Source organism: Hoplias malabaricus, chromosome 1 (assembly GCF_029633855.1).
Source record: "Hoplias malabaricus isolate fHopMal1 chromosome 1, fHopMal1.hap1, whole genome shotgun sequence".
Lineage (NCBI taxonomy): Eukaryota > Metazoa > Chordata > Actinopteri > Characiformes > Erythrinidae > Hoplias > Hoplias malabaricus.
The window spans coordinates 53,977,453-54,002,770 of NC_089800.1; the positions used below are offsets into that span (position 1 = coordinate 53,977,453).

At 46.2% G+C, this 25,318-nt stretch overlaps 1 protein-coding gene across 2 annotated transcripts in view; it reads right to left on the reverse strand.

Annotated features, from left to right (window-relative positions):
* lsamp (limbic system associated membrane protein) overlaps positions 1-25,318 on the reverse strand; it is a 655,457-nt gene that overhangs the window by 181,834 nt on the left and 448,305 nt on the right. Inside the window, exon 2 of one of the 2 annotated variants that reach the window (XM_066666770.1) lies at positions 22,156-22,234. In XM_066666770.1, the coding sequence (XP_066522867.1) occupies positions 22,156-22,234 (79 nt within the window). Of the gene's footprint in view, positions 1-22,155; positions 22,601-25,318 lie in introns of those variants that run through there. The other variant, XM_066666769.1, reaches the window with a different exon arrangement.

A 25,318-nucleotide genomic window follows, 5' to 3' on the forward strand; every position in this document is an offset into this window, starting at 1 on the left:
TTCTGATAAAGTGGCCAGTGAGTGCCTGTAGAGAGGGGTGTTTCTGATAAAGTGGCCATTGAGTGTCAGTAGAGGGGGGTGTTTCTGATAAAGTGGCCAGTAAGTGTCAGTAGAAGGGGTGTTTCTGATAAAGTGGCCATTGAGTATCAGTAGAGGGGGGTGTTTCTGATAAAGTGGCCAATGAGTGTCTGTAGAGGGGGGTGTTTCTGATAAAGTGGCCAGTGAGTCTCAGTAGGGGGGGGGGGGTGTTTCTGATAAAGTGGCCAGTGAGTGTCAGTAGAGGGGTGGTGTTTCTGATAAAAACAACTAGTAGGAATGAGTGTGTAACAAAGCCTGCATATAGCTGCTTTCAGTCAGGTCCTGTAGCTGTCCACAGACCTCCAGCTCATGGAGCTGTCCACAGTGCTGAAACGACTGCCTCTGAACCAGAAGCAGAGCTGAGAGAATGACACCACCCTGACCTCCTCCACTGACCTTTCTGCCATTCTCTTCCCTCCTCAGTCCTCACTCCATCCTTTCATCTGCACTCATCCTCAGGGGACGGACAGAACGTGGTTACTGCAGACATCCTGCGACATCTTCCACTTCTCTGTGACACGCCTCACCCCAACACTCATTAAAATCCACCATTAGGAATCTCCTTCTTGGCTATTGGTGGAGAATGCCATCAAATCATTACAGCAATTTCCTGACATGTGATGTTAAGCTTGACATAGAATGACAAACTCTTCTGTGATTGTCCAAGTAAAGAACCCCTGTGATCTAATTGGCTGGAGAGCTCATTTGCATATTGATGACCTGGTTGAACAACTGATGACACAATGTTTATTATAAAAAAAAAAATAATAAAAACAACAATATATATATATATATATATATATAAAGAGATGCTCTGATTGGTCAGTATAGTTAGGGCACTTTCCGTACAGGGTAAATTCAGTGCTCTGATTGGCTGAAAGCATTCTGATTGGAGCTTGACTGCTCTTTTTTATAATGCACATCTGCTCAAAATGTGGTAATTAAAAACTCATCCGAAGCTGTGATTGGTCAGCACACAAGAAACTATGGATTCTGATTGGCTAGAGAGCTCATTTGCATACTGACACCACAATGGTCAGGTCAGAGTGAAAATTCCCCTCTTCCCGATCTCCAGCGGTCTCTCCTCCCTCTATCCCTCTTTTCTATCTCCCCCACTCCAGCTGTTCCTCAGTTATCCATCCCCCCGTTCCTCCAGCACTCGCTGAGAGAGCTGTCTACTGCGCACCATTACCCCACTACGTCATGGCAAACTAAAACTGGATTAGAGCTTAATTACACCTCCCCACGCTCCAGCTCCCCTCAGCCCGGCCACGCCAGGACCCCCCCCCCCCATCTGCCTCTTTTTCTGTCTGCTTCACTCCCTCACTCTCTGTCTGTCTGTCTATCTGCCTCTCTCTCTGTCTGTCTGTCTATCTGCCTCTCTGTCTGTCTATCTGCCTCTCTGTCTGTCTGTCTTCCTCTCTGTCTGTCTGTCTTCCTCTCTGTCTGTCTGTGTTCCTCTCTGTCTGTCTGTCTTCCTCTCTGTCTGTCTGTCTGTCTGTCTGTCTATCTGCCTCTCTGTCTGTCTATCTTCCTCTCTGTCTGTCTGTCTTCCTCTCTGTCTGTCTGTCTGTCTGCCTCTCTGTCTTTCTGTCTATCTGCCTCTCTGTCTGTCTGTCTGTCTGTCTATCTGCCTCTCTGTCTGTCTGTCTATCTGTCTCTCTGTCTGTCTATCTTCCTCTCTGTCTGTCTATCTTCCTCTCTGTCTGTCTGCCTCTCTGTCTTTCTGTCTATCTGCCTCTCTGTCTGTCTGTCTGCATGTCTGTCTATCTATCTGCCTCTCTGTCTGTCTGTCTGCCTCTCTGTCTGTCTGTCTGCCTCTCTGTCTGTCTGTCTGCATGTCTGTCTATCTATCTGCCTCTCTGTCTGTCTGTCTGGCTATCTGTCTGCCTCTCTCTCTGTCTGTCTGTCTCTCTATCTGCCTCTTGTTCTGTCTGCTTCACTCCCTCTCTGTCTGTCTGCCTCTCTCTCTGTCTGACTGTCTGTCTATCTGCCTCTTTTTTGTCTGCTTCACTCCCTCTCTGTCTAACTGTCTGTCTGTCCGCCTCTCTGTCTGTCTATCTGCCTCTCTGTCTGTCTGTCTATCTGCCTCTCTGTCTGTCTGCCTCTCTCTCTGTCTGTCTATCTGCCTCTCTCTCTGGCTGTCTGTCTGTCTGTCTGCCTATCTGCCTCTCTCTCTCTCTGTCTGTCTGTCTGTCTGTCTGTCTATCTGCCTCTTTTTCTGTCTGCTTCACTCCCTCTCTGTCTGTCTGTCTGTCTGTCTGTCTATCTGCCTCTCTGTCTCTCTGCCTCACTGCCTCTCTGTCTGTCTGTCTGTCTGTCTATCTGCCTCTCGGTCTGTCTGTCTGTCTGTCTGCCTCACTGCCTCTCTGTCTGTCTGTCTGTCTATCTGCCTCTCTGTCTGTCTGTCTGTCTGTGGACAGAGCAGCCCCCATTGGTGGAGAATGTAAACAGTCTTGAGTGAGTATTTAACGGGGATGGACATGTCTACAAGAGGACATTTCATTCGGAGTGCAGTAGACACACACACACACACACACACACACACACACACAGACAAACACACATACACACACACACTGACACACACACACAGACAGACAGACAGAGAGGGAGTGAAGCAGACAGAAAAAGAGGCAGATAGACAGACAGACAGACAGAGAGAGAGGCAGATAAACAGACAGAGAGACAGACAGAAAGGGAGTGAAGCAGACAGAACAAGAGGCAGATAGAGAGACAGACAGAGAGGCAGATAGACAGACAGACAGAGAGGAAGACAGACAGACAGACAGACAGACAGACAGAGAGGCAGATAGACAGACAGACAGAGAGGCAGATAGACAGACAGACAGAGAGGAAGACAGACAGACAGAGAGGCAAATAGACAGACAGACAGAGAGGCAAATAGACAGACAGACAGAGAGGCAGATAGACAGACAGACAGAGAGGCAGACAGACAGACAGACAGAGAGGAAGACAGACAGACAGAGAGGCAAATAGACAGACAGACAGAGAGGAAGATAGACAGACAGAGAGGCAGATAGACAGACAGACAGAGAGAGAGGCAGATAGACAGACAGACAGAGAGAGAGGCAGATATACAGACAAGACAGAGAGGCAGATAGACAGACAGACAGAGAGGCAGATAGACAGACAGACAGAGAGGAAGATAGACAGACAGAGAGGCAGATAGACAGACAGAGAGGCAGATAGACAGAAAGACAGAGAGGAAGATAGACAGACAGAGAGGCAGATAGACAGACAGAGAGGCAGATAGACAGACAGACAGAGGAAGATAGACAGACAGAGAGGCAGATAGACAGACAGACAGAGAGAGAGGCAGATATACAGACAAGACAGAGAGGCAGATAGACAGACAGACAGAGAGGCAGATAGACAGACAGACAGAGAGGCAGATAGACAGACAGACAGAGAGGCAGATAGACAGACCGACAGAGAGGCAGATAGACAGACAGACAGACAGAGAGGCAGATAGACAGACAGACAGAGAGGCAGATAGACAGACAGACAGACAGAGAGGCAGATATACAGACAGACAGACAGAGAGGCAGATAGACAGACAGACAGACAGAGAGGCAGATAGACAGACAGACAGAGAGGCAGATAGACAGACAGACAGACAGAGAGGCAGATATACAGACAAGACAGAGAGGCAGATAGACAGACAGACAGAGAGGAAGACAGACAGACAGAGAGGCAAATAGACAGACAGACAGAGAGGCAAATAGACAGACAGACAGAGAGGCAGATAGACAGACAGACAGAGAGGCAGACAGACAGACAGACAGAGAGGAAGACAGACAGACAGAGAGGCAAATAGACAGACAGACAGAGAGGAAGATAGTCAGACAGAGAGGCAGATAGACAGACAGACAGAGAGAGAGGCAGATAGACAGACAGACAGAGAGAGAGGCAGATATACAGACAAGACAGAGAGGCAGATAGACAGACAGACAGACAGAGAGGCAGATAGACAGACAGACAGAGAGGCAGATAGACAGACAGACAGAGAGGCAGATAGACAGACAGACAGAGAGGCAGATAGACAGACAGACAGAGAGAGAGGCAGATATACAGACAAGACAGAGAGGCAAATAGACAGACAGACAGAGTGGAAGATAGACAGACAGACAGACAGAGAGGCAGTGAGGCAGACAGACAGTTGGAGAAAACAGACAAGCAGTGAGCCCTTGCCCTCCCCCCGTCTCTCTGCTTATTTTAGTTTTTCATCAGACAGACAGCTGGACAGACAGATAGACAGACGGGCCTGGCCCTCCCTGTCCCCCTTGTCTCCCCCTCCCCCGTCCTGTCTCTCTCTCTCTCTCTCTCTCTCTCTCTGCTGTGGAGGGCATGATGAGTGAAATGAAATTGATTTGAAAATCCTGCCTGTGTTCGCAGCAGGCCGTGAGAGGATTACCACGCTGTTGTGTTAAAGCTGTGTGTGTGTGTGTGTGTGTGTGTGTGTGTGTGTGTGTGTGTGTGTATGTGTGTATGTGTGAATCAGGTCACTCTCCAGCCTATAGGATGCATAGAAAAACTGAAAATGCTAACAGTCCAAAGAGTGTTCAGAGTGTATTAGCTTTTACTTCTTCCTATTATGTCTTTTTCCTCCTCTCTCTCTCTCTCTCTCTCTCTCTCTCTCTCTCTCTCTCTCTCTCTCTCTCTCTCTCTCTCACACACACACACACACACACACACACACACACACCCATGGCTGTGAGTCTTGGAAAGACAGGCGTTCTCTATAATGTGCTCATTCACACAGCTCTGACTAAAGCAAGGCCGAATGCTGAACCCGTTGCCTGTGCATTGACTAGGCTCCTCAGCGTCTCCACACGTCTTAACCGTTATATGGACCTCTCCCCCATCCTTCCTCCACTGAGAGGTGGAGCCACTGAGGACACGCCTACTTCATCTCCATAGAGAAGGAGTGACCAAGGAAAGGGAGCAGCTGCCCAAACCTGAGGTCAGTACAGGCAAAGCCAGAGTGCGTAACCATGACAACATGAGGAGACTTAACTAAGAAGCTGAATGGATATCAGTAAAGTGTGACATCAACATTACATCATTACTCTGCGATTACTAACACGTATCTCCAAACAACAAACTTCTCAGGAACAGGAAAAGACTGTATTTCTCTGAGGGTCACAGTAACACCATTTACACCCAGTGGAGCGCAGAAATCTAACATGTTTTTTGTAAATGACAATCACTGACAAAGGTGGGTATGTTTTAGTGGATTCCACCGAGCCACGCCCACCTCCATGTGACCACAGCCCTGTAGCGTATTCTCCTCCAACATTTTTCAGTCAAATTTTTGCTTCATGATGCGAGCTTCCACCACCCACCACTAGGTGGCCCAACAAGCGATCAGTTCACTTGGTTGTCTCTGTCCTATCTGTGTAGTGAGTAAGTTACGCTAAGCGATGGAACACGAAAAGAAAAAGAGGAAGGTACCACTTTAAAATAAGACTAAACTTATAAAGGTTCATAAACGGTTTAAAAATCTTGGTCATTTTGGATGAAGTTGTTAGAAAAGCAAGGAACCGTTTAAACATCAGGAGCGTGAATGGGAACCATTTCCACGTCCGCTCCATGGACTCAGACTGACCACGCCTTAAAACAAAGAGGGGGACTGCTGTGTCTTTAGCGGAGTTAGAATTACAGCGAGCAGCAACAGCCTCTTTAACCTCAGCTCAGATGATAGGGGCCCTGACAGACCTGACTTCTTCAAGGAGCAGGAGCCATTCCCCGACCCTCAGCAGTGAGCGGTTACATACACTACTCCCAAAGAATACTTTCAGAAAGTGAAATGGACAAAATCAACCATTTCCAAAAACGGTGAAGGAGCGTTCTCGGTGTCCGCAGTGTCCTCGGGGTAAATGACACCATTAAATCCTAAAATTGTAAGGTCTGGCAATATCAGATTCAGACTGAACAGCCAGCCCTTAACACTCTCCATACGCTCTGTCGGCAAAGTAGACGGCTCCAGTGTCTCAGTTAAAATGACAGGGAGAAAAACAGAAGCCGGTGTAATAACAGAACCCAACCGCAGACATGTGACGAGGGGTGGGGGCTTTATGGCCTTCTTACCTTTCAGCCTGGGCCTTGTGGGAGACGCGGTCTCGTCTCAGCAATTTCAAATGGGGTCTTTAATGGACTTCTAATGGCAGGTGAAATGTTACGAAGTGGACGAGTGCTTGGGTCTGAGGACTAGACAAAGTGAAATGAAAAGGGAGGGAAAACTCCACCACAGAGTGATGTTTGTTCATCTCTGAAATATAAATAAATACATCAGAGGAATGTAGCTTTGGAACGGTAATTACCAGGGGCAGTTTTAACCCTTAAGGCACGCCAGTGAAGCAGGTGAAGCCAATAGGCCTCTTCTAGCAGAGAGAAGCGGTTGCTGTTGTTGTCTTTGGAGGAGGCACTACCAGGGACCCACTGATCTGCAGTCAGTTTAGAGCAGGTTTTATCACAGACTCCGCCCCTGCCCTGAAACACATTTACAAATGGGCCTAATGACGCAGAACCAAACTGCTCTGTAATCCTGGAATGAACAGGTTTATGCTCCATAGTGTGGGTCTCTTACACAGGGGTTAGAACTAGTTTACAGCAGAGTGTCAAATTCAATTATATGACTTCAATAAAACATTCTGGAGAAAACCACTGATGGCAGCTGTGTGAGTGACTGGATGAATGTGTGAGTGACTGGGTGAGTGTGTGAGTGACTGGGTTGGAGTGTGAAATAGATACATATGTGTGAGTGACAGGGTGAGTGTGTGAGTGACTGGGTGAGTGTGTAAAATATGTCCACAGGTGTGAGTGTGTGAGTGACTGGGTGAGTGTGAAAGTGACTGGGTAAATGTTTGAGTGACTGTGTGAGTGACTGGGTGAATGTGGGAGTGACTGGGTGAGTGTGTGAAATATGTCCACAGGTGTGAGTGAGTATGTGAGTGACTGGGTGAGTGTGTGAGTGATTGGGTGAGTGACTGGGTGAATGTTTGACTGACTGTGTGAGTGACTGGGTGAGTGTGTGAGTGACTGTGTGTGTGACTCGGTGAGTGCGTGAGTGAGTGTGTGAGTGAGTGTGTGAGTGACTGGGTGAGTGTGTGAGTGATTGGGTGAGTGTGAGTGACTGGGTGAACGTGTGAGTGACTGGGCGAATGTGTGAGTGACTGGGTGAGTGACTGAGTGAGTGTGTGAGTGACTGGGTGAGTGTGTGAAAGATGTCCACAGGTGTGAGTAACTGGGTGAGTGTGTGAGTAACTGGGTGAGTGTGTGTGACTCGGTGAGTGTGTGAGTGACTGAGTGAATGTGTGAGTCACTGTGTGAGTGTGTGAGTGACTGGGTGAATGTGTGAATGACTGGGTGAATGTGTGATTGACTGATTGAGTGCCTGGGTGAGTGTGTGTGTGTGACTCGGTGAGTGTGTGAGTGAGTGTGTGAGTGAGTATGTGAGTGACTGGGTGAATGTGGGTGTGACTGGGTGAGTGTTTAAGTGACTGGGTGAGTGTGTGAGTGACTGGGTGAATGTGTGAGTGACTGGGTGCTTGTTTGAGTGACTGGGTGAATGTGTGAGTGACTGGGTGAGTTTGTGAGTGACTGGGTGAATGTGTGAGTGACTGGGTGAATGTGTGAGTGACTGGGTGAATGTGTGAGCCTGGAGGCCAATGGTTTCAGGTTGAATGATTAAGCTCTCGTGGAGGGTGAGTGAGTGAGTGAGTGAATGAATGAGTACTGTGCATTTGTATACATCAGAAGTTAGTCCCATATGAGATTGGCCTTGTTTTGGCTGGTATTTTGTAAGACGTATATTAGAGTGCTGTTGAAATCCCGAGCCCAGGCCCAGATTATAGATGAGATAAGTGCCTGTGGTCTCACCAGACCGAGGCCTATCAATCAGGCCACTTTAGCGCTGGTCGCTGGCTATTCTATTAGCGGGAGTGCTCCAGCCGCAGTGTCCTGCTAATAAATCTCAGCCCGCGGCTAAAGCTCAGTTTTAACCTCCACTGCTTTCCAGCACGCGTTAAAAAACAGCCGTGTTAAACAAACCTCGGTGAAATTTACTTCTGCGGGAAAGAGCAGCGCTTTGACTCACGGGTGATATATCCTCAGCCTCTGAACTCTGAGCGGCCTTTAGTCTTTAGAAATATAGGACTTATATTTACACGTCAAGCTGTAAACAATATCCTTCACTTTATAACAGTATTAATACTAAAATTAATTAATTCATTCATTCATTTGTTCAGGGGCGGCACGGTGGCGCAGCAGGTAGTGTCGCAGTCACACAGCTCCAGGGGCCTAGAGGTTGTGGGTTCAATTCCCGCTCCGGGTGACTGTCTGTGAGGAGTTGGTGTGTTCTCCCCGTGTCCGCGTGGGTTTCCTCCGGGTGCTCCGGTTTCCTCCCACAGTCCAAAAACACACGTTGCAGGTGGATTGGCGACTTGAAAGTGTCCGTAGGTGTGTGTATGTGAGTGAATGTGTGTGTGTCTGTGTTGCCCTGTGAAGGACTGGCGTCCCCTCCAGGGAGTATTCCCGCCTTGCGCCCAATGATTCCAGGTAGGCTCTGGACCCCCCGCGACCCTAAATTGGATAAGCGCTTACAGATAATGGATGGATAGATTCATTTGTTCATTCATCCTGATCAGTGGGTCTGGACTCTCACTGGAAACACTGGGCACAGGGCAGGAATACACACGGGACAGAGCACCACACACTCACCCTGTCACACACACACACTCACTCACGCAGTCAAACACACTCACCCGGTCACACACACTCACACACTCACCCTGTCACACACACACTTACTATGTCACACACACACACACACACACACTTACACAGACACACGCACACACACACACACTCACATTGTCACACACACACACACACATTTAGACCTGTGGAGAGTGTCACCCAGTCACTCCACCTACCAACGTGTGTGTGTGTGTGTGTGTGTGTGTGTATGTTTGGACTTCGGGAGGAAAGCGGAGCAACTGGAGGAAACCTACACAGACACAGGGAGAACACACCACACTCCTCACAGACAGTAACCTGGAGGAAACCTATGCAGATACAAAGAGAACACACCACACTCCTCACAGATAGTCACCTGAAGGAAACCCACTCAGACACTGGGAGAACACACCACACTCCTCACAGACAGTCACCCGGAGGAAACCCAAGCAGACACAGGGAGAACACACCACACTCCTCACAGACAGTCATCCGGAGGAAACCCATCCAGACACAGGGAGAACATACCACACTGAGACCCTGCAGCTGTGTGACAAAGGAAAGTCCTGGTGTTGCTTCTTTGGCCCCAGACCCCGTGAGCTCATCTCTGATAGCATTTAGTAATTACAGCTTTTCTTAAATGGAATAAGCTGTTGAACACAAGAGAAACTGAAAACTCTGGACCTTTCTATGTCCAGTTTCCCTCTGAATGGATTTCAGAGCCGTAATCATTCATCCAGGAACAGCTTCCAGGAGCCAGATCCCTGGGCTGGGATAATGATATGCAAATGGACTGAGCAAGTTAACAACAATCTGGAGTAATTTAGCAGTAAAAGAAGGAGCTGATAGAGGCGTTAGCATGTTACCTGTACGGATCTATTTGGCTGATACATGGCCGCGAGCCCCCGGCTTGTAAAATTAATAGCGTCGTGCCAAACTTCAGCCCACAAAAATCTGCCGCGGCACAAAGCAAATTAATCACGGCTGCCACGGCAGCGAGAGGCGTTCCGTTTGGGATACGGGATACAGCGGGGGTAGGAATAACATTTACACAACATTCAGGGAGATTAACTTGGCAATAAACTCCCTGCATCAATGAAGCTATAATAAAAGCTGCAGAAAATTCGGTTGCCATATTGTGTTGATTTTACGCTAAGTGGGTGTGGACAATGTGGCAGGAGTATCGCAATATTGGGGATTTACTCAAACACAAGGTCACATCCTGAAAAATCTTTCCACAGAACACAGCTCCGCTTCCCTGAGCATCTTATGGGTATACCATGTGACTTTGGATGGACCAGAGTGACCTATGTTAATTTTCAAAAATCTTTGAAAAGGTTGTCTCACTTGCATACGGCAGTCGATGGCGATAAAAGGTGTTTTTCAATGGGAGTAGTTTTCACATCACTCCTCCTGGCCCCCCAGAAGGTCCACATCTGGTCATTTGGCTTGAAGACCATTGTCCAAAGGTCTCCTCCAAATATCTTTGTCTGTCAGACAAACATGTCACAGTTCTAGCCAATCTGGCCAATTCCTACATGCCAAAAATCGAAGGAACTTGCTAAGATGAGAATATCCTATTGCCCTACCACCCGTGTCCCCTGTCCGGGACTATAAAACATAACCGTGTCCCGTGTTATATGTCCGTCTCAGTCTGGACAACCGTACCAGTGTCATTGAGATAGGGAAGGAGTGCTTTAATACAGTCTGAAAAGAGCCTTTGTTCCGAGGGAGCACTTGTTCTCGGAAGAACAGACTCTCCTGCTAATGGAAAGACACCCCATTAGTGGCGGAGCTAGTCGCGGCGTTCCTTGGGCGATCCTTTATTTAACAGCCCAGCGCTGCCAAAACATTGCACTTAGGATGGGAGGTAGGGAGAAGAAAATTAAACTGCACCGTGCCAACTATCTCCGCGCTCCGACTGCATGATGCAATCCCAGAAACACGCTTCCGGAAATCAGGGTATTTGGTTTATTTAACAAGGGAGGGACGTGACTCAAGGCTTCAGGCGTCCTGCTTCTTTAAATTATGGAGGATAAGTGATGAAACGCATACAGTATGAACACAACACCTACAGGCTGTTCATTGGAATGATTACTCCATAAATAATCCTGTCATGCCACCGGGGATATAACATTAACCCTGCAATCCCAAGGCCCCCTATTCCCTAGACCCTACATCCCCAGGGCCCTCTTTTCACAGGGTTATTTACTCCCAAGGACTTATATTCCCCATGGCTCTTCATGGTACTACATTCCCTGTACTCTTTATTCCCAATGTTCTATGTCTACAGGGTGCTACAAGTCCATGGTCCTACATTCCCAGAGCTCTTAACTCTGAAAATGTCATATTTCCCCCAGCCTATAAGATTACATGCTTCCAGATCTCTATAGGCAGACACCCCCATATTCCCATGCCCCCCCACCCCCAATTTCTTATAATTTCAAGGCTCTATTTCTCAAAGGTTCTGATTTTTCCAGGGCTCTATATTCCCAAGGCCCTATATACCCAAGGTTGTCTATACCCAGTGCTTAGTATTTTCAAGGATCTATATTACCAGACCTCACAAGACTCTAAATTCCTAGGACTCATTAGTCCCATAGCCACATACTCCCAAGGGTCTATGTTCCCAGGGCTCTATTTTCCAGTGCCTTATATGTCCAAGGTCCTATATTCCCAATGTCCTATGTTTCCAAGGCTCTATATTCCAAGATCTTGTGTTCTCAAAGCTCTATATTCCCAAGGCCCCATCTTCCCTAAGCTCTAAATTCTCAGTGTCGTATGTTCTTATGTTTCCGTGGCTCCTCATGCCCTAGGATTTATTTTTCAACTTCCCTATATTCCCAGGGCTGTTCATTAACAAGGTCCTCGCTTTCCACAACTCTATATTTCCAGATCTTTACATGCCCAGTGCCTGATACTTCCAAGGCTCTATATTTCTAAGGCTCAGTGTCTATAAAGCTGTATGTCTCATGGGTTCTTTATTTACATGATCGACTATTGTAGGGGTAGTGCATTGCCAGGGCTCTAAATCACACCTCTTTAGTGTCCTTGTGGTAAGAGGACCTCTGTCCTTCCGTGTGTATCATATTAGGAACCATGGACGGTGTTTTGTAGACGGTGGTCATGCTTGGGCGACTCTCAAAAGGCGCCAATTAACCCCCGGAGGAACATAAAAATTCCTGCAGCCAGCTGTTGGATACAGCGCTCAGTAAAGAGAGACGCTGAGGAGCCAGGCACGGACTCTGAGGCCGGATTCACGTGTTAATAATTACAGAGCCTTACTTTCTTTACACATTCGGAGATGTTAAGGTGGATAGGAAGTGGATGAGGAAACTAAGCCACGGAGGAGGTGAAGGTCTGAAGCTTTAGCTGATGATTGTGAAGCTGATGCGTGGATGAAGTGGAGGCAGGCGTTTTATAGAACACTAAACAGCCGCGGGTTCACGCACAGACTTACAGCTCCTCATCAGACGCCGTTAAAACCCCAGCCTTGACATTTCAGAAGCTAATCTTCCTCTTTCACGCATGAGCCGCCTGTTACAGCATCAGCAGCAGGGAAGGAGCGCAGGAAGAACGCAGGCTCCGCGTGGACACGAGCTAATCCTACATTCATTTCATACGAGGGGCATTCATAAGCAGCTAGCCCCCTCCCCCCACTCCCTTTGAATCCTTGGAATGGGAACATTGCTGTGAGGAAGGGATGGCAGCGGAAAAAGGATGTGAGACGTCAGGTACAGAGAAAATACAGCATTGTCCACTACATTTAAATAAATAAATAAACAAAAAGGTTTAAAAAAAAACGCTGAATGGAGTGTGAGACACTGTCCACAGGTGTGAGAGTGTGACTGGATGAGTGTGTGTGTGAGTGACTGAGTGAGTGTGTGTGAGTGACTTGTGGTCTTGTTAGTGTGTGTGTGTGTGTGGTCTTGTTAGTGTGTGTGTGTGTATGTGTGTTTGTGTATGTGTGTGGTCTTGTTAGTGTGTGTGTGTGTGTGTGGTCTTGTTAGTGTGTGTGTATGTGTGTGTGTGTGGTCTTGTTAGTGTGTGTGTGTGTATGTGTGTTTGTGTATGTGTGTGGTCTTGTTAGTGTGTGTGTGTGTGTGGTCTTGTTAGTGTGTGTGTATGTGTGTGTGTGTGTTTGTGTGTGTGTGTGTGTTAGTGTGTGTGTGTGTTTGTGTATGTGTGTTAGTGTGTGTGTGTGTGTTAGTGTGTGTTAGTGTGTGTGTGTTTGTGTGTGTGTGTTAGTGTGTGTGTGTGTGTTAGTGTGTGTTAGTGTGTGTGTGTTTGTGTGTGTGTGTGTGTATATATAGAGGTGACAATGCTGAAAGTCATATCCTGAGTGAATGAGGTTATTCCGGCGGCTTATCGTTGAACACATTCTCAGAGAAATATTGGGACAGACAGGGTTTCATACATCACACACCTCAGGAACCAATCCCATCAGGGCGGGGCTTTCCACCTGCAGGTGAGTAGTGGAGGGGTGGGTGGAGCCAGAGGCGGGGTTAATCTTATACAGGAATAGATCTGCAGGGTTAGGGGTAGAGATGGTGTAAAGAATGGTGTAAGGATGGTATCTTTTAGACACACATCTATAGCACATTCTCCATCAGTGAGAAGGACCCCTTCATGAAGCAAAGAACCATTTAACCATGCTAAAGGTTCTTCATGTGTATGGGGTTCTACAGAGAACCACTGACTTTACTAAAGACCCTTTGAAGAACACTATTTTCACTGTGTGTGTTAGAGGGGTATAAATCACTGTGGTACTGTGTTACGAAACACTGAAACTAAGCAGAGGCAATGACCACCCAGGAACACCGCTAACATCCTGCAGTTCAGAGAACAGAGAGACACTGAGTGTTATATACTTCTTCTCCTCCGCCCCATCCATCCATTCATCCAACCATCCGTCTATTTTTGCCCGCCGTTAAAAATAGACGTGAGAAATCACAGGGAAAAAATAAAAGCGCTGCTGATAACTGACCTGGAGGAGAGCAATCACAGCTGACATGTCATTAATGTTTTAATAAACCAACGTCACTTTACAACACCTTCTCTCGCCTCCAGCAGCCGATAGAAAGTAATTAATACCCTGGCATCGTGTGTGTGTGTGTTTGTGTGTGTGTGTGTGTGTGTGGAGGGATTGGGGTGGAGGTTGGTGGGGGGCCTTTTGAAGCCCATAAACTCCACTCTTAATGAATACTGAGTCTCGGGACCACCTCCAGAAGCTGAAAGAAGGCGAGAGATATCTGCTATCGTTTAAACTCAACAAACCCCCAGCAAACACCACACGCCTGAGATAAACAAAATGCCTGGTGGATCCTATTGTTTCCACGGCTGCGATAAACAGCTCTCATAATTAATCCGGGTGCTCCAGAGGGAACGCCGGGATCCTGACGGGAGGCGCTCTGGATAACCCTCAGCCTGTGGAGTGCGTGTGCAGACGTTACACTAATTGTTCCAACAGACGCTAAATGAATCGCTAATGAAGTCAAGGGCGGGACGGGGACATGATCGAGTGATCTCTAATCCCTGGGGGAGGGGCTTAATGCAGCGCCCACTGAGCCGAGACTCGAACCCAGCCCCTCGTGGGTTCTTCCTTTTCTAAGAGTCTGATATTTTCACTGTGAAAAACATAAACACGATTAATTAGATACATCTGCTTAACCCTCCTAGGTTCACACTCTGAAAGAGTGTGTGTGAGTGACTGGGTGAGTGTGTGAATCTGACCACGGGTGTGAGTGTGTATGACTGTGTGAGTGTATGAAAACCTACATGTGTGAGTGTGTGAATGACAGGGTGCATGTGTGAAACTCTACAGGTGTGAGTGTGTGAGGGACTGGGTGAGTGTGTGAGTGACTGGGTGAGTGTGTGAATGACCGGGTGAGTTTGTGAGTGACTGGGTGAGTGTGTGGGTGACTTGGTGAGTGTGTGAATGACTGGGTGAGTGTGTGAATCTGTCCACAGATGTGAGTGTGTGAAAATCTACATGTGTGAGTTTGTGAATGACTGTGTGAGTGTGTGAACTCTACAGGTGTGAGTGTGTGAGTGATGGGTGAGTGTATGAGTGACTGGGTGAGTGTGTGAGTGACTGGGTGAGATTGAAGGTGACTGGGTGTATGTGTGAATGACTGGGTGAGTGTGTGAGTGACTGGGTGAGTGTGTGGGTGACTGGGTGAGTGTGTGAAATTCTACATGTGTGAGTGTGTGAATGACTGTGTGAGTGTGTGAACTCTACAGGTTTGAGTGTGTGAGTGATGGGTGAGTATGTGAGTGATGGGTGAGTGTGTGAAATTCCACAGGTGTGAGTGTTTGAGTGACTGAGTGAGTGCTTGATATTGTCCACAACTGAGTGTGCGAGTGACTAAGTGAGTGTGTGAAACTGTCTACAGGTGTGAGTGTGTGAGTGACTGGGTGAGTGAGTGAAACTCTACAGGTGTGAGTGTGTGTGTGAATGGGTGAGTGTGTGTAACTGTCCACAGATGTGAGTGTGTGAGTGACTGGTTGAGTGTGTGAAACTCTACAGGTGTGAGTGTGTGAGTGACTGAGTGAGTATGTGAAACCGTCCACAGGTGTGAGTGTGTGAGTGACTGGTTGAGTGTGTGAAACTCCACAGGTGTGAGTGTGTGAGTGACTGGTTGAGTGTGTGAAACTCTACAGGTGTGAGTTTGTGAGTGACTGAGTGAGTGTGTGAAACTGTCCAAAGGTGTGAGTGTGTGAGTGACTGGGTGAGTTTGTGAAACTGTCCACAGGTGTGAGTGTGTGAGTGACTGGTTGAGTGTGTGAAACTTGACAGGTGTGAGTGTGTGAGTGATTGGTTGAGTGTGTGAAACTCTACAGGTGTGAGTTTGTGAGTGACTGAGTGAGTGTGTGAAACTGTCCAAAGGTGTGAGTGTGTGAGTGACTGGGTGAGTTTGTGAAACTGTCCACAGGTGTGAGTGTGTGAGTGACTGGTTGAGTGTGTGAAACTCGACAGGTGTGAGTGTGTGAGTGACTGGTTGAGTGTGTGAAACTCCACAGGTGTGAGTGTGTGAGTGACTGGTTGAGTGTGTGAGTGACTGGTTGAGTGTGTGAAACTCTACAAATGTGAGTGTGTGAGTGACTGGTTGAGTGTGTGAAACTCTACAGGTGTGAGCGTGTTAGTGACTGAGTGAGTGTGTGAAACTCTTAAGGTGTGACTGTGTGAGTGACTGGTTGAGTGTGTGAAACCGTCCACAGGTGTGAGTGTGTGAGTGACTGGGTGAGTGTGTGAAACTGTCCACATGTGTGAGTGTGTGAGTGACTGGGTGAGTGTGTGAAACTGTCCACAGGTGTGAGTGTGTGAGTGCCTGAGTGAGTGTGTGAAACTCTTAAGGTGTGACTGTGTGAGTGACTGGGTGAGTGTGTGAAACTGTCCACAGGTATGAGTGTGTGAGTGACTGGGCGAGTGTGTGAAACTCTAAAGGTGTGAGTGTGTGAGTGACTGGTTGAATGTGTGAAACTCTACAGGTGTGAGTGTGTGAGTGACTGGGTGAGTGTATAAAACTCTACAGGTGTGAGTGTGTGAGTGACTGGGTGAGTGTGTGAAACTGTCCACTGGGGAGTGTTTGATGTATGAATGAATGACTGAATGAATGAATTACAGAGCAGGCTTTATTTTGATAGCAGTAGACTTCTCTGCTCCTCTGCGATCATGAAATAGAGAAATGAAGATGTCTCATTTTCATCACAATCATCATCATCTTTATTATCATCAACACAGGTTCCTGTGGCTGGGGAGAGTGCCCCGAGGCTACGGAGGGGCGTTTGAACCCCATCATGTGTTTAACCGGACCCTCAGAAGAGCGAGCGCATTAGCATTTGAGACGCGGAGCCACGTCGGCGCCTATAAATGTCAAACTTTTTTCACATCACTAGAGAAATAGAAGAAAAGCTGATCCCGGACGAGCCCCCACTCCTTGTCCATTCAAGCGTCTTCATTAGCATTTGAATCACAAATGCTAATCCTTACACTAGCACCAAGAACATTTACATATAGGCTCCTGGGCAGAAGTGGGACACACCCAGACCCAAAACATTAGGATTTAAATTCAGTTCTCTAATATTCTCCTGTACTCCAAAGTCTTTCTGTAGTATTCTACAGCAGTGGTTTTAGAACAAGTACCACCCAAAACCTCCAAGTACCACCTAAGAGTTTTACCACAGACACTCCTCTGTTCCAGGGGCAGGTGGAAGGCATATTTTTGCATATTTTTTGTCTTTTTTACTTGAAATTTGCATAATTTACACAAAATTATTCTACAATAATTACTAAAATTATAGAGCGAATACAAATAACCAGATCAAAGCTGAACATTTTAAACACAATTTTACATTTATGAGAACATATAGAATTTATAGGAAAAAGCGTCTTGAAAGAAATAAAAACAAAAAGAGAGGGATCAATCATTAGATCAAGCCATAGGTTTAGGACTGTTTTCCTTCCCCTGAGAGTTTTCTTCTATTTTGTTTTCACACAGTGGTGTTTAGATCTTCTCCTGACATTGTTGGGGACCTATGAATCTACCAACCCCCACTGTCTGTTTTTTTCCCCTTTGCTCCCTGATAAACTGTAAGAGAACTGACAATTTCAGTTTATTGTGCAGTTCGTTTCCAAACCATGTTATCCACCTTCTTCTTTTTTGCTCAAATCCTTACTTGCTTTTGACCCCCATGTTTTACCCATGATGCACCTGAGTCTTGCACAGTGATGCTCGTTTATGACTGGAAAGTTTTCCTTCCCATTTTGGTGCTGCTCACAACCAAACTACAGAGACACAGGTGACAGCAGGGAAAGGCACAGCCAATCACACTGAACATATGTGTTATGAGGAGGTAGGACTTGAGCCGAGCATTTAACACTTTCTGCACCTTGCTGGATATTGGTGGGGACACGTCACCTCCTTCCATGCTAAATCTACGCCCTTGACCTCACATGTACAGAATGATGTAGTCCTTCTGGGCTCTGGAATACCACTCAGACATAGTCTCAGGTTTGTTTTTCTCTTTTCCTACCCCTAACTGCACTTTCTTTACATGGATTTCACAGAATACTGGGGAATCCTAGGAAAAAGCAGTGATCCCCCCATTCCCTTATAGATGTAATGAACTATGGCGCACACGTAACTAATTATATTAAAGAATAATTATGAAAACTGTGAAATATTATGTGATTTATGCAAGAAATCTTTATGTTTCCAGTTACTAATAATAAGTTCTATATTTTTAAGCAGTACGTTTTTCAAGGACACCACCGCCTCTTGCAAACCACTGTTCTACAGATTTCCAAAGCCTTCCCACTATCTGATTATAGATTTCTGAACTTCTGTAGGTGTTACAATATTTCTTGAGTTCCAAAACTTTTTTCATATTTTTTTAGCCTGAGATTTATGGCCAGAAACTCACACTGTAATTGCAAGGGGACCGTAAACACCTTCCTGGAACACTTTTCACTTGACTGTACACAAAATGTTTAGCAAGCTGTGTTGTTTCTTGGCAGCAGGACGGATGATATACTAGATGAGGAATGTCAGACTCCGGTTCTTGGGAGTTACAGTTCGCTTTGGCTTTGAAATGAGCAAAAATGATCGGATGAAAAGATTGTAGAATGTATATACATACCAATGGCATCTCTAGGCGAGAGATCGAATCCAGAGATTTGAAGATGGCAAAAGTAGAAGCTTCTGCTCATCCATAAATTTGACAGTTTTCTATGAAGTCTCAAGTCTAGATGTTAGAGCACTGCCTTGAGGATTTGATGGAGTATTTTTTTGATGAAGTACTTTTTGCTGGATCTGTTGTGGTACCCTCATATATATATATTCAGTACCTCTAATTAGGGAATGTATCTGTATCTTATTCTACGTTGATTATACATTTTAAAGTTGTGTTGATGTCATTCGCCCCGTTTCATCTCCAGGACTTTTATTGTGTTCTTTTATTCTCCACAGTTGTATAATGAAAGATTACAGACATCCAACTCTCCTTTTGGAGAAGAGAATGTAATGAACCTTTAGGGAACACAGCTGGACTCTAACATTACTGCTGTACCTTTAATGGTATCTTTAGTGACTATAATGCACCTGTACTGCACTTTTTTTTCCTGAGAGTGTACTCCCAAATGTGATGGAGCTTCATCCCTGTAGAGATAAGCTAAATGTTAATGAAGTGAGCACAGGAACCTTATGAAAAGCCTTGCAGGAAGCAGCTGTAGATGAGCCATGGCCGTAGTCATCTAAGGAGGAGTCTGAGGATTAGCAGGGATGTCACGACTGTCAATAAATCAAACTGAAACATAAGGCTTCAGGCATCCGTCTAATTAGGAACCACTCCATCGCTGTGTGTTTGTGGATGTTGTGCAGGGATTAAGGCGAGGACAAAAGCTTCCATGCTGTGTTTCAGGCAGCAGAAGACAGAAGAGAATTCTGCAGGAGGTAGGGGGTGGTTTCTATAGTAATGGGACATTTTGGAATATTGCTGTAAGGATTTGATAGTGTGCCATGAGTTACTGAGCACTAATGAGGCCAGATACTGATTACTACCTCATCCTCAGTCATCCCAAAGATATCAAGATATCAGACGTATCTTCTGAACTGCAGGGAACAGTAAAACTAGGAAGATACACAGCTCTTTGGTTAATGCTTGATGTTGGGCATAGCTCAGATGTCTAGAATGAGTGGAAAAATCTTAATATTCATGTTACTCAGAGTATGATGAAGTGCAGAATTAGGTGGATGAGGTGAAAACGAGTAACACAGCCACATTCCTGTGAATAAATCTGTTTCTCCAACACCTCACCCTTCAGAGATGTTACAAATATGGTCTGGTCGTGTATCTTCTGTAGAATGGCTATACCACTGTAAATCCTGTGAAGGTCTATATCACTTGTCAGATGAGGTTGATGTGTTAGCACTTTTCCACTAGATGGTCCCTACACAACTCTACTGATCTATACTAAACTCTGCTCATCTTTTCCTGCTCCTCCAACTGGTGAATCAGGTCCTGGTTCTGGAAGTGGGTTCTTGTTTAGTGGCTGTTCTCTCGTGGTTCAGAGCGAGTCGAGTAGGGACTAAACTGTGGCGTGTAAACCTTGCAGAGCGCTGATTGTCCAGAGAGAGTCGTCACACTACACCACGCAACGCAGACGTCCAGCACCAACTCTCCATCTGTAAAATCTCCAGCTGCAGCAGAGATCACGTTTGTTTTTATCCGACTCACGACGGCAGCTCGTAAAATTACGCCGTGGTCTTTTGAAGAGGTTCAAACGCTCCTTGGATCGGTGGCCGACAAAAGAATCCAGCGAGAGCTGGACGCTGCAACAAGGAAGGAACAAACTCTACTGATCTGTCTGAACTGATGACGGAGCTGTGTTCAGTCCCAAACAACAACAACAACAACAACAACACGCCAATACACCATGAGCAAACACTGCTTAACGTTACCGCCGCCGCCGTTTTTGTGGTTTCCAAAGCCCACTGTCTACAGTAAAATAGACTAACACAGGACAGTATTTATGTTCAGCCTGGCCACAGTCCAGTCTTAGTCACTTGTTTAAAGCCAGAATCTAGAACCAAAGTTATTTTCCCCATTTTCTGTTCTACTTCCTGGAGCAGATATTACACACCGCACAAGAACACGATTCCAACAGTTTTCCACCATCTTTTCACTCGCTCAGAAAACGACAATACACTCTCTGGCCACTTAATTGGAAACACCTACATTACAGAGCTCCTGCATTCTGTTTGATCTGTGAGGGCAGTGTTTCTGATAAAGCGTCCAGCACTCGGTGAAGGAATGATGTTACTCTATCACCAAGGGGTCTTTTCTGCTAACATCAAAGAACACAAATACCCATAATTGGTGGTCCTCAATGGGAAGAAGGCCCCAATGAGGTTAGCAATGGGTCACACTGATGAAGTGGGAGGAGGCACATGATTATAAATACCCCCTCCCCCACCCACCAACAAACACACACACACACACACACAAATAAAAGCCATAAGCCAGGCTTTAGATGACAGCTTGCTTTGTCTGGCCACTTGATTAAGGACCAGCACTAACCCACACACAACACACACACACACACACACAAGCCCCAATTGTCCCGTACAAAGTCAGTCAGCTTTAAGTCCCTCTGTAACTCAGCTGCCACTTGTTTTTACAGCTATGGCCCTTTGCCTCAGTGTGGTGCCTCAGCGCTGAAGAAAAAACATTGAAACGTCTTCAGAAATCAACCCCAACTCCACCTTAAATCACGTGTGTTTAGTTACACAGTAACAGCACATGATATAGCCACCGTTAAAAAGTTTGCAGTGAAGGGACTGGGTAAATGTATGTATAATATGAATATTATATAATAGACATATAAATATTATATAATATAAAATATGATATACAATTAATTAACCAAGACATACTTCTGATACACATCCACAACAAGAACCATATCAACTGTAGTTATAATAAAGAAGTATTATGTGTTCAATTCATGTGTAATTACAGTTTTTACAAACCCCTTTCAAACCCAATACGTACAAGAACAGAGCAGTCATTTATAAAACAGCAAAGGCACTGACAGCACAGCTGCATGCAGAACGTGTGTGTGGTGCGTGTGAGTGTGTGTGTGTGTGTGTGTGTGTGTGTGTTTTTTAAGATTGCAATAGAGTTCTGTGCAAAGATCAGAGACCTTTCTTGCACTTGGTTTATATTCATTGAACCCTACACTGATTGAGTCACTCTAGAGCAGCTGCACATGAGCCCCCCCCCCCCCCCCCCAACACACACACACACACAGTTCTGAGCTGTGGAGAAGGGGAACTGTTTTTTCTGGAGTGATGGAGCTCCATCCAATAGGTTTGGGATGAATCAGAGAGCCACAACATCAGCACCTGACCCCCTGCCATCAAACATTCACAACAATGTTCCACTACACTTCATAGAAAGATGTCTGTGGAAAGTAAAAGCTTAAAGTTCTGCTCACTGTTGTGGAGCACTGCGCGGCTGGTAGGGGTCCCATTATCTGGCTCAGAAAAAGGTACAAAACAAATACATCTTTTTCTTGGGCTTAGGAATAAAATCAGTAAGTGCTGAAGGAACATAAGTCCTCACATGTATAGTATAACCAACATGGCTGTGTTTGTGAGAATGTATTGGAATTGGTGGAATTCTGTGTTAGTGTGCGCACAGGTATTTCTCGAATCTAGTTTGTATGTGTTTGTGCGTGTTGGCAGGCGTGTGTGTGTGTGTGTGTGTGTGTGCAAAGTAAAGCGAGAGTGAGTCTCGCGCTCCTCTTACCTGATGACGGCCGTGTCGCCCTGGCGGATGGTGATGTTGTCGGTGGCGCGCTGCATGTCCGCGCTCCGCACGGAAACTCCTGCGGGCAGAAGACACAGCAGTCGGAAAAAGGCCGCGCGCAGCTGGACCAGCCGCGCTCTGCTCGCGCGCCACATCTCTCCCCTCACGCACACACTCACTCACTATCTCTCTCGCTCTCTCTCTCTCACTCACACACACACACACACACTCTCACACAGACACTGTGGTAGATCCCAGAAAAAAAGCGAGTGGCAGAAAAAAGCAAAAACAAAAGTCTGCGGCGTTCTCAAAAATCAACAAAAACAACCACAACAACAACAACAACAAGCTCGAGCTCCGGGCGCACGCATCAAAGACGCGCGCGAGACGGCGGGAGCTGTGCCGAGAGCGTTGCGCGCGCGCTGGAGGTCCGATAGAAACCAGCCGACACGAGAACCTCGCGCAGCTCACACTGCTGAGAGAGAGAGAGGGCGCGCGCGCTACAGAGAGAGAGAGAGAGAGAGAGAGAGAGAGAGAGAGAGAGAGAGACAGAGCTGCTGCACGCCTCTCTGCTGCCCCCTTTTCACGAGACTCCGTGGCTCTTCATTGGTTGTCAGGACAACAGCACGAGAGCAAGGCTTTTCATCCCATACAACTTCTCCCCAAATAATAATAATAATAATAATAATAATATTATTTAATGCACTATATACACCTCCTTGTATCTACATTCAATACCCATTCTCTCAGCTCCACTGACCACACAGGAGCACTTTATAGTTCTACAGTTACACACTATAGTCCATCTGTGGCTCTGCATACTTTATTACCCCCTTCCCCCCTGTTCCTCAGCGCTCAGGACCCCCACAGAGCAGGTGTGATGTGGTGGTGGATCATTCTCAGCGCTGCAGTGACACTGACGTGGTGGTGGTGTGTTAGTGTGTGTTGTGCTGGTGCGAGTGGATCAGACACAGCAGTGCTGCTGGAGTTTTTAAACCCCTCAGTGTCACTGCTGCACTGAGAACAGTCCACCGACCAGCCGACAGCGTCCTGTGTCACTGATGAAGGACTAGCATGGGCAGTGGCCATAGTGACCTTCACTTTGAGGAAATAGTGCTTTTACACATCCTGCTAGTGGGGAACATCCTCATGACAAAAAAGGAAGTGGAAACAAGACCACAGCATACAACCAGGCATCAATAACAGACCCCTACAGTCACTGCAGCCTGTAGAGTCTCCTCTTCCTCCTCAGCATTGGAGCAGAGTTGATCTGTACAAAGACAGAGGCGCTACTACATTTGAGTCACGCTAAACGGGAAGCTGTAACTGTGAAAACACTTCACAATAACTTCGACAACACTGCACTGATATTCTGCGGAATTTACATACATGAAAAACATGCTACTACTAATATTAACCACTTCTTTTCACAATAAAATTATTAACAGGAAGGAGAACACATTCAACAAATGAAAGTTGCAAATATTGATGATCAGTGATGGCACTTCTGTAGAGGGAAGGAACTGTCAGCCTTGGTATCAGCACAGTTCAGAATTCAGCCTCCATGGTGGAGTGCAGGTGCTGTACGGCATGTGATGTGGGTGTCTTTCACATCTGAGAAGGAACCGTTAATGCTGAATGATATATAAAGGAGTTGGAGCAACTCATGCTGCCATCTAAATGACGACTTTTTCAAGGAAAGTTTTGAATATTTCTGCAGGAAATGTAAAAGCATATTCAGTTTGTAGGGGTCCAGGGGATGAGCTGAAGACCACTCCCCCAGTACAAACACACGAGAGGAAAACTATAACAAAGACTCCGAACTGAACTGTTTAATATCCTCATTCCTATAGTTTTTGTAGCCTTTTAATGTTAACACAGGCTTTAAATAGCATTCACATATCAGCCCCACTGCGTTCGTTCTGTGGCAAAATATTTGTGAAAATACAACCCGAGCTGATTGCATTTTCATTTGCACAGCCTTCCACCACAGTCAGCCAATCAGAGCGAGGTCAACAGCACGCTCAGTGAACAAATACACAGTGGCTGAAGAGTTTATCAACAAGGCTCTGCTTCGTTCTCTAATTTTCCGTTCCACCTTAAACAGTGCAGTACTTGCATTCTTGATACACCCAAATGTTACAAGCGCACTGTTGAAGATGGAACAGAAAATTAAAGTCATTTTTCATTGTTCCATTTCACCTTAAAACACTGTGGTAACCGTTATAACATTTGGGTTTATGAATCAAATCAAATCAAATTTATTTGTATAGCACTTTTAACAAAGAACGATGTCAGCTTCACAGAATTCCAGCTGTTAAAATGCAACAATTGCAGTATTTAAGGTGGAATGGAAAATTAGAGGCATTTTTTTGGCCTTTTTTTCAGTTTGAGATCTTCATTCATTCATTCATTATCTGTAACCGCTTATCCAGTTCAGGGTTGCCGTGGGTCCAGAGCCTACCTGGAAACATTGGGCGCAAGGCAGGAATACACCCTGGAGGGGGCGCCAGTCCTTCACAGTGCAACACACACTCACACATTCACACTTACGAACACTTTTGAGTCACCAATCTACCTACCAACGTGTGTTTTTGGACTGTGGGAGGAAACCGGAGCACCCGGAGGAAACCCACGCGGACACGGGGAGAACACACCACACTCCTTACAGACAATCACCTGGAGTGGGAATCGAACCCACAACCTCCAGGTCCCTGGAGCTGTGTGACTGCGACACTACCTGCTGAGCCACCGTGCCGCCCAATCTCAATCTTATGAATGGGAAATTAAAATTCAGTCTTGTAACTAAGATAGTATATTGCATGTTGCATTTTAATTTAGCTTCTGATATGCTTCTATGATACTGCATCAGTGGATGTCAAATGTCCATAAATATCTAGACTATTGTGTGTCTTCTCAACACAACTAACCATAACCATAGCTCCCATCATCCAGCACAGCTCCCCTTCTGGATCAGACACGTCCAGCCCCTTTCAGTTTAATTTGGCTTTAATGCATTACGTCCACCTTTATTGCCTTAAGGGCCGTTCAGTTCCACCTCCACACTGTTACAGCACAACGGCACTGATATTCATTACTTTCTTATCAAGAAATGACACTTATACCTCAATTAATTAACACTGATGCAAGGGGCCAGGTCTGA